The sequence below is a fragment of the Panulirus ornatus genome, chromosome 44 (genome assembly GCF_036320965.1).
Source record: "Panulirus ornatus isolate Po-2019 chromosome 44, ASM3632096v1, whole genome shotgun sequence".
Lineage (NCBI taxonomy): Eukaryota > Metazoa > Arthropoda > Malacostraca > Decapoda > Palinuridae > Panulirus > Panulirus ornatus.
The window spans coordinates 14,041,918-14,052,120 of NC_092267.1; the positions used below are offsets into that span (position 1 = coordinate 14,041,918).

Below are 10,203 nucleotides of genomic sequence, written 5' to 3' on the forward strand. Positions count from 1 at the left end.
GGTTGTAAGGGAGGTAAATGCAAGAGTCCTGGAAAGAGGGGCAAGTATGAAGTCTGTTGGGGATGAGAGAGCTTGGGAAGTGAGTCAGTTGTTGTTCGCTGATGATACAGCGCTGGTGGCTGATTCATGTGAGAAACTGCAGAAGCTGGTGACTGAGTTTGGTAAAGTGTGTGGAAGAAGAAAGTTGAGAGTAAATGTGAATAAGAGCAAGGTTATTAGGTACAGTAGGGGTGAGGGTCAAGTCAATTGGGAGGTGAGTTTGAATGGAGAAAAACTGGAGGAAGTGAAGTGTTTTAGATATCTGGGAGTGGATCTGTCAGCGGATGGAACCATGGAAGCGGAAGTGGATCATAGGGTGGGGGAGGGGGCGAAAATTTTGGGAGCCTTGAAAAATGTGTGGAAGTCGAGAACATTATCTCGGAAAGCAAAAATGGGTATGTTTGAGGGAATAGTGGTTCCAACAATGTTGTATGGTTGCGAGGCGTGGGCTATGGATAGAGATGTGCGCAGGAGGATGGATGTGCTGGAAATGAGATGTTTGAGGACAATGTGTGGTGTGAGGTGGTTTGATCGAGTAAGTAACGTAAGGGTAAGAGAGATGTGTGGAAATAAAAAGAGCGTGGTTGAGAGAGCAGAAGAGGGTGTTTTGAAATGGTTTGGGCACATGGAGAGAATGAGTGAGGAGAGATTGACCAAGAGGATATATGTGTCGGAGGTGGAGGGAACGAGGAGAAGAGGGAGACCAAATTGGAGGTGGAAAGATGGAGTGAAAAAGATTTTGTGTGATCGGGGCCTGAACATGCAGGAGGGTGAAAGGAGGGCAAGAAATAGAGTGAATTGGAGTCATGTGGTATACAGGGGTTGACGTGCTGTCAGTGGATTGAAGCAAGGCATGTGAAGCGTCTGGGGTAAACCATGGAAAGCTGTGTAGGTATGTATATTTGCGTGTGTGGACGTGTGTATGTACATGTGTATGGGGGGGGGGTTGGGCCATTTCTTTCGTCTGTTTCCTTGCGCTACCTCGCAAACACGGGAGACAGCGACAAAGTATATAAAAAAAAAAAAAAAAAAAAAAAATATATATATATATATATATGTAAAAAAAAACAGGAAAATGGTACATATTAAGTTCCCAAGTGCACTTTTATGTAATGATCACATCGTCAGGGAAGATACGGTAGAAGACATAGAACAGTCAGGTGATATACAAGGAAGAGACATAGCTAAGATGCCATTGGTAAACAAGCTTGTTTATCATTGGCATCTCAGCTACATCTCTTCATTGTATATCAGCTGATTGTTCTATGTCTTCTATCTCATTCTTGTTTCTCCCCTGACGACGTGATCATTACACAAAAGTGCACTTGGAAACTTATTGTGTTTCATTCACCACTCCCCTTCTTTTTTTGCATATACTAGATCACGTGCACTACTGTGACTTCTTGCAATATGTCTATATATTTTTGTATAGTTAGAGTTATACAAAGACTGCAACTGACTTTCCTAAATCTTTATGGTAAGTATCAAAAGAATCTTTTAAAGTAGTTGATTATGATACACTCCTTGTACTCCCAATGAACAAGGTGAGCATAATACAATCATTGCACTCCCAACAACCTGGATGAGCATGATACATTCCTAGCATTCCCAACATCTTGTGTGAGCATGATACATTCCTTGCATTTTCATCATCGTGGGTGAGCATGATACATTCCTTGTACTTCCATCATCTTAGATGAGCATGATACTTTCCTTGCACTCCCAATAACCTGGGTGAGAATGATACACTGCTTGCACTCCCAACAAATTAGGTGAGCATGATACATGCCTTGCACTCCAACTGCCTGGGTGAGCATTATACACTCCTTGCACCACCAACAAACTATATGAAGTAAGAAAAATTATCTCACGTCTCTAATGGCTTTCTGACTAAACCACCATAAATTTGTTTTTTAGTTAACTATTATGGGTAGATGTAGTTGGGTTTGAGCAGCAAGAAAATCACAGGCTTAAAGCTATGTCTTCCTCCTATGTGCAGCAGAATTAAGAACCCAAAATGAGAACTAAACGCTAGTTGCAGTAATATGTGGAGAGTTCATCTTTGTTTCCTTAGTTATAGCTGAGGATTTGTTATTTTTCCATCTTTTCATCGATGAGACTTTCCCTATTGAATTGTTGGCACTCTTGGACTTTTATTGTCAACCAGTTTTGATCATATTTTATTTCTAAAACAGTTTGGTAGATACCTTTATCACGTGTGAAAAACTTGCACATAGATACCTTCTTCCCCCCAATAGGATTCAATCGCCCCCCTCCCAGCTTCAGCTCATACAGGATATGGAGGATGTGGGCTTATCCCTGTTCAGCTTGTGGACAATAAATTTCATGAATGGCATTTCTTCATCTTTCTTCTTTCCTCACCTCATACTTAACATTTTCCTTTCTGCTTCTTTGTGGAGGATAATATGGTCATAACAAAGTATGGGCATTATGGCACTGTATAAATTGTTTTACAGGAAATCTCCTCGGGAGCGAATTATTCCAATAGCAGTTGAGGGTGAGGGCATTGTTACCCCTCCTCCTCATGTAGAAGAAGCAGCAGAGCTTGGAGCAGCAAGAGCACATCAAGCATTTTCACGGACACTCTCTGGAAGACCCACTTCTCTAAAGTATGATTTACCATCATTTTATTATTATATGTGGTTGCGAGAGCAGAAGAGGGTGTGTTGAAATGGTTTGGACATATGGAGAGAATGAGGAAAAATTGACAAAGATGATATATGTGTCAGAGGTGGAGGGAACAAGAAGCAGTTGATCAAATTGGAGGTGGAAGGATGGAGTGAAAAAGATTTTGAGTGATCGGGTCCTGAACATACAGGAGGTTAAGAGGTGTGCAAGGAATAGAGTGAATTGGAACGATGTGGTATACTGGGGTTGTCATGCTGTCAATGGATTGAACCAGGGCATGTGAAGCGTCTGGGGTAAACCATGGAAAGTTCTGTGGGGCCTGGATGTGGAAAGGGAGCTGTGGTTTCAGTGCATTACATATGACAGCTAGAGACTGAGTATGAATGAATTTGGCCTTTTTTTTCTTTTCTTGGCTGTACCTCACTGGGGTGGGGGGGTGCTGTTTCCTGTGTGGCAACAGGAATTGGATGAAGGCAGGAAGTATGAATATGACTTCCTGCCATGTACATGTGCATATATGTATGTGTCTGTGTATGTATACATCGAAATGTATGTATGTATATATATATATATATATATATATATATATATATATATATATATATATATATATATATATATATATTGGAGGTGGAAAGATGGAGTGAAAAAGATTTTGAGTGATCGGGGCCTGAACATGCAGGAGGGTGAAAGGAGGGCAAGGAATAGAGTGAATTGGATCGATGTGGTATACCGGGGTCAACGTGCTGTCACTGGATTGAACCAGGGCATGTGAAGCGTCTGGGGTAAACCATGGAAAGTTCTGTGGGGCCTGGATGTGGAAAGGGAACTGTGGTTTCGGGCATTATTGCATGACAGCTGGAGACTGAGTGTGAGCGAATGGGGCCTTTGTTGTCTTTTCCTGGCGCTGCCTCGTGCACATGAGGGGGGAGGGGGATGTTATTCCGTGTGTGGCGGGGTGGCGATGGGGGTGAGTAGGGGTAGACAGTGTGAATTGTGTGCATGTGTGTATATGTGTGTATATATGTGTGTATGTTGGGATGTGTATGTTTGCGTGTGTGTTTGTGCATGTTTGTGGGGGTGGGTTGGGCCATTTCTTTTGTCTGTTTCCTTGCGCTACCTCGCAGGCGCGGAAGACAGCGACAAAGGAAAATAAATATATATATAATATATATATATATATATATATATATATATATATATATATATATATATATATATATCTGGGGATAGGGGAGAAAGAATACTTCCCATGCATTTCTCATGTGTCATAGTAGGCGACTAAAGGGGACGGGAGTTGGGGGGCTAGAAACCCACCCCTCCTTGTATTTTAACATTCTAAAAGGGGAAACAGGAGTCACGCGGGGAGTGCTCGTCCTCCTTGAAGGCTCAGATTGGAGTGTCTGAATGTGTGTGGATGTAACCAAGGTGAGAAAAAAAGTTGAGATAGGTAGTATGTAGTATGTTTGAGGGAAGGAACCTGGATGTTTTGGCTCTGAGTGAAATGAAGCTCAAGGGTAAAGGGGAAGAGTGGTTTGGGAATGTTTTGGGAGTAAAGTCAGGGGTTAGTGAGCCGGACAAGAGCAAGGGAAAGAGTAGCACTACTCCTGACACAGGAGTGGTGGGAGTATGTGATAGTGTTAGAAAGTAAACTCTAGACTGATATGGGTAAAACTGAAAGTTGATGGAGAGAGATGGGTGATTATTGATGCATGTGCACCTGGGCATGAGAAGAAAGATAATGATAGGCAAGTGTTCTGGGAGCAGCTGAGTGAGTGTGTTAGTAGTTTTGATGCACGAGACCAGGTTATAGTGATGGGTGATTTGAATGCAGAGGTGAGTAATGTGGCAGTTGAGGAAATAATTTGTGTACATGGGGTGTTCAGTGTTGTAAACGGAAATGGTGAAGATTTGTGAGCTGAAAAAGGACTGGTGATTGGGAATACCTGGTTTTAAAAGAGAGATATACATAAGTATATGTAAGATGGTTAGAGAGCATTATTGGATTACGCGCTAATTGATAGGCGCATGAAAGAGAGACTTTTGGATGTTAATGTGCTGAGAGGTGCAACAGGAGGGATGTCTGATCATTATCTTGTGGAGGCGAAGGTGAAGGTTTATAGAGGTTTTCAGAAAAGAAGAGAGAATGTTGGAATGAAGAGAGTGGTAAGAGTAAGTGAGCTTGGGAAGGAGACTTGTGTGAGGAAGTACCAGGAGAGACTGAGTACAGAATGGAAAGAAAGTGAGAGCAAAGGACATAAGGAGAGTGGGGGAGGAATCGGATGTATTTAGGGAAGCAGTGATGGCTTGTGCAAAAGATGCTTGTTGCATGAGAAGCGTAGGAGGTGGGCAGATTAGAAAAGGTAGTGAGTGGTGGGATGAAGAAGTAAGATTATTAGTGAAAGAGAAGAGAGAGGCATTTGGACGAGTCTTGCAGGGAAATAGTGCAAATGACTGGGAGATGTATATAAGAAAGAGGCAGGAGGTCAAGAGAAAGGTGCAAGAGGTGAAAAAGAGGGCAAATGAGAGTTGAGGTGAGAGTATCATTAAATTTTAGGGAGAATAAAAAGATGTTTTGGAAGGAGGTAAATAAAGTGCATAAGACAAGAGAACAGATGGGAACATCGGTGAAGGGGGCTAATAGGGAGGTGATAACAAGTAGTGGTGATGTGAGAAGATGGAGTAAGTATTTTGAAGGTTTGTTGAATGTGTTAGATGATAGCTTGGCAGATATAGGGTGTTTTGGTTGAGGTGGTGTGCTAAGTGAGAGGGTTAGGGAGAATGATTTGGTAAACAGAGAAGAGGTAGTAAAAGCTTTGCGGAAGATGAAAGCCAGCAAGGCAGCAGGTTTGGATGGTATTGCAGTGGAATTTATTAAAAAAGGGGGTGACTGTATTATTGACTGGTTGGTAAGGTTATTTAATGTATGTATGACTCATGGTGAGGTGCCTGAGGATTGGCGGAATGCGTGCATAGTGCCATTGTACAAAGGCAAAGGGGATAAGAGTGAGTGCTCAAATTACAGAGGTATAAGTTTGTTGAGTATTCCTGGTAAATTATATGGGAGGATATTGATTGAGAGGGTGAAGGCATGTACAGAGCATCAGATTGGGGAAGAGCAGTGTGGTTTCAGAAGTGGTAGAGGATGTGTGGATCAGGTGTTTGCTTTGAAGAATGTATGTGAGAAATACTTAGAAAAGCAAATGGATTTGTATGTAGCATTTATGGATCTGGAGAAGGTGTATGATAAGAGTTGATAGAGATGCTCTGTGGAAGGTATTAAGAATATATGGTGTGGGAGGCAAGTTGTTAGAAGCAGTGAAAAGTTTTTATCGAGGATGTAAGGCGTGTGTACGTGTAGGAAGAGAGGAAAGTGATTAGTTCTCTGTGAATGTTGGTTTGCGGCAGGGGTGCATGAAGTCTCCATGGTGGTTTAATTTGTTTATGGATGGGGTTGTTAGGGGGGGTGAATGCAAGAGTTTTGGAAAAAGGGGCAAGTATGCAGTCTGTTGTGGATGAGAGAGCTTGGGAAGTGAGTTAGTTGTTGTTCGCTGATGATACAGTACTGGTGGCAGATTCAGGCGAGAACCTGCAGAAGCTGGTGACCGAGTTTGGTAAAGTGTGTGAAAGAAGAAAGGTGAGAGTAAATGTGAATAAGAGCAAGGTTATTAGTTGAGGGACAGGTCAATTGGGATGTAAGTTTGAATGGAGAAAAACTGGAGGAAGTGAAGTGTTTAGATATCTGGGAGTGGATTTGGCAGCGGATGGAACCATGGAAGCGGAGGTGAGTCACAGGGTGGGGGAGGGGGCAAAAGCTCTGGGAGTGTTGAAAAATGTGTGGAAGGCGAGAACATTATCTCTGAAAGCAAAAATGGGTAAGTTTGAAGGAATAGTGGTTCCAACAATGTTGTATGGTTGCGAGGCATGGGCTATAAATAGGGTTGTGCGGAGGACGGTGGATGTGTTGGAAATGAGATGTTTTAGGACAATATGTGGTATGAGGTGGTTTGATCGAGTAAGTAATGAAAGGGTGAGAGATGTGTGGTAAGAAAAAGAGTGTGGTTGAGAGAGCAGAAGAGGGTTTTTTGAAATGGTTTGGTCATATGGAGAAAAAGTGAGCAAAGATTGACCTAGAGGAGATATGTGTCAGAGGTGGAGGAAACGAGAAGTGGGAGACCAAATTGGAGGTGGAAAGATGGAGTGAAAATAAACTTTGAGTGATCGGGACCTGAACATGCAGAAGGGTAAAAGGCGTGCAAGGAATAGAGTGAATTGGAACGATGTGGTATACTGGGATTGATGTGCAGTCAATGGATTGAACCAGGGCATGTGAAGCATCTGGGGTAAACCATGGAAAGTTTTGTGGGGCATGGATGTGGAAAGGGAGCTGTGGTTTCGGTGCATTATCCATGACACGTGTGTGTGTGTATGTGCGTATATGAGTGGTTGGGCCATTCTTCGTCTGTTTCCTTGCGCTATCTCGCTGATGTGAGAAACAGAGATTGAGTATTAAAAAGAATATACATTATTTCATACTTGACCATCGTTTTTCACATAAGCAAGGTGGTGCCAGGAAATAGAAGGATGACACATCCACTCATATACACATATGTATACATAAACACCCATACATGTACATCTACATACACACTTATATACATTTTGCTTTGTCGCTGTCTCCTGCGTTAGTGGGGTAGCGCAAGGAAATAGACGAAAGAATGGCCCAACCCACCCACATACGTATGTATATACATGCACATCTTCACACACAAATATACATACCTATACATCTCAACGTATACATATATATACACCTACAGACATATACATATATATACACATGTACATAATTCATACTGTCTGCCTTTATTTATTCCCATCGCCACCTCGCCACACATGAAATAACAATCCCCTCCCCCCTCATGTGTGCGAGGTAGTGCTAGGAAAAGACAACAAAAGGCCCCATTCGTTCACACTCAGTCTCTAGCTGTCATGTAATAATGCACCGAAACCACAGCTCCCTTTCCACATCCAGGCCCCACACAACTTTCCATGGTTTACCCCAGACGCTTCACATGCCCTGGTTCAATCCGTTGACAGCACGTCGACCCCGGTATACCACATTGTTCCAATTCACTCTATTCCTTGCACGCCTTTCACCCTCCTGCATGTTCAGGCCCCGATCACTCAAAATCATTTTCACTCCATCTTTCCACCTCCAATTTGGTCTCCCACTTCTTCTCATTCCCTCCACCTCTGACACATATATCCACTTGGTCAATCTTTCTGCACTCATTCTCTCCATGTGACCAAGCCATTTCAAAACACCCTCTTCTGCTCTCTCAACCACACTCTTTTTATTACCACACATCTCTCTTACCCTTACGTTACTTACTCGATCAAACCACCTCACACCACCCATTGTCCTCAAACATCTCATTTCCAGCACATCCACCCTCCTGCACACAATTCTATCCATAGCCCACGCCTCGCAACCATACAACATTGTTGGAACCACTATTCCTTCACACATACCCATTTTTGCTTTCCAAGATAATGTTCTCGACTTCCACACATTCTTCAAGGCTCCCAGAATTTTCGCCCCCTCCCCCACCCTATGATTCACTTCCACTTCCATGGTTCCATCTGCTGCCAATCCACTCCAGATATCTAAAACACTTCACTTCCTCCAGTTTTTCTCCATTCAAACTTACCTCTCAACTAACTTGACCCTCAACCCTACTGTACCTAATAACCTTGCTCTTATTCACATTTACTCTCAACTTTCTTCTTTCACACACTTTACCAAAGTCGGTCACCAGCTTCTGCAGTTTCTCACATGAATCAGCCACCAGCGCTGTATCATCAGCGAACAACAACTGACTCACTTCCCAAGCTCTCTCATCCATAACATCCAAAACTCTTGCATTCACCTCCCTAAAAACCCCATCCATAAACTTATATACATAAACAGACATATACATATAAACATATTCATACTTGCTTGCATTAAATCCATTCCTGGCACCATCCTGCCCAACAGGAAACAGCATCACTGCCCCCTGCTTCAGTGAGGCAGTGAAAAAAAAAAAAAAGCCACATTTGTTCACACTCAGTCTCTAGCTGTCATATATAATCCACTGAAACCTCAGCTCTCTATCTACATCCAGGCCACACAGATCTTTCCATAGTTTACCCCAGATGTTTCACATGCCCTGGTTCAGCTGTGGTTTTGGTTATGACTTAATTTATTTTTAGTAAATGACTTTTTCATTAAGATCAGTTATTGCCTTGGTAATTTTCTCCTTTTTTGTTAGGTGCTCTAAGGGTATCTGAAATATTCACATGTATAATCTATTTTTAAATGCTGGATGGTTATTAGCATACTTAGTCGATTACTCAATTACTGTTATTTTAAATCACTGTACAGTCGAGGAAGAGGATTCCTCCTAGATCACAGTGAAAGCTTCAGTTCAGCAGGAGAGGAAGAGGAAGAGGATGAAGATGATGGTTTCCAAATCCTAACAGCTGAGTCGTTATTCTCAACTCTGCTGAACCGTGTGCGGTCACTCACTCGCAAAATGAATGCTGATGAAGTTCGAAGTGAAAGGGGTCGTCGATCATCAAATCGTCCTACTCCAGAGCCTAATGCAGCACCAAGCAGTGCAGGCATTGGAGCAGCTCACTCGGCTTCCTCTGGCTTTTGGTCATCACTCTACAATTCACCAAGGGATTCACCTGCCAGGTCCAGTCCTTCTCCCAATCTGTAATCTAATTATGATAAATATATGAAAAATGAGGTGATGGAGGAAAAGGTGGAAAGTGTAAGCATACACATATCAAAAGTACACCTTACAAATCTTACCTGTACACTGCTTGCTTTTTTTTTTCTTTTTTTTTAAACTAATGAGGCATTCCCTCAATAAGCTGTGTTTCAGTGAAAGTTAAAATTGCCATGTACAGGAAGCCGTATAAACATGATTAGTTATTACTGTGACACATTGGATAAGTAGATGTAAACAACAGTACATTTTGAAAATATTTCCTAATGTGTTAAATATTTTATCTTGGAACAAAACCTTCACTGTTACACAGTACAAAGTTATCAGTAAGACCTGCAACGATCTTGTGTAACATAAGTTTGTCAGCATGTAATGCCATATTTTTACAGTATTTTGTGAGGATTTTTTAGCTTAAACAATTGTCATGCCAACATTTTTAACTCGACAAAAAACTCTTGGCAATCAGCACATTTTGGAACCAGGGCTGATATAGATAATGTGATATGTATATATTTATAGAACATTCCTTAAGCCGTATGTTTCCCATATACAGTTGATATATAATTAGCTCCTAAAGAAAAATTAAAATAGATAATCCTAAAGTACCTAAATGCAGTAAAGAGAATTCTTTTAAAATACTAAGGTAGTATTATGCAATACAGTAAAAAAAAAACTGTAGAGTATAAATCATGTAGTGAGATTGGAACAGCTACAACAGTGCAGAGTTTTAAAG

At 41.7% G+C, this 10,203-nt stretch overlaps 1 protein-coding gene across 20 annotated transcripts in view; it reads left to right on the plus strand.

The window, feature by feature from the left end:
* The window catches only part of LOC139762765 (uncharacterized), a 172,651-nt gene that overhangs the window by 102,038 nt on the left and 60,410 nt on the right, over window positions 1-10,203 (plus strand). For all 20 annotated transcript variants that reach the window (XR_011715831.1, XR_011715833.1, XR_011715832.1 and 17 more), the window contains 2 exons: window positions 2,517-2,669; window positions 9,119-9,433. Coding sequence is in view for 16 of the 20 variants with exons in the window: in XM_071687890.1 (XP_071543991.1) it covers window positions 2,517-2,669; window positions 9,119-9,433 (468 nt within the window). In the remaining 4 variants the exon portion in view is untranslated. The remainder of the gene's footprint in view (window positions 1-2,516; window positions 2,670-9,118; window positions 9,434-10,203) is intronic.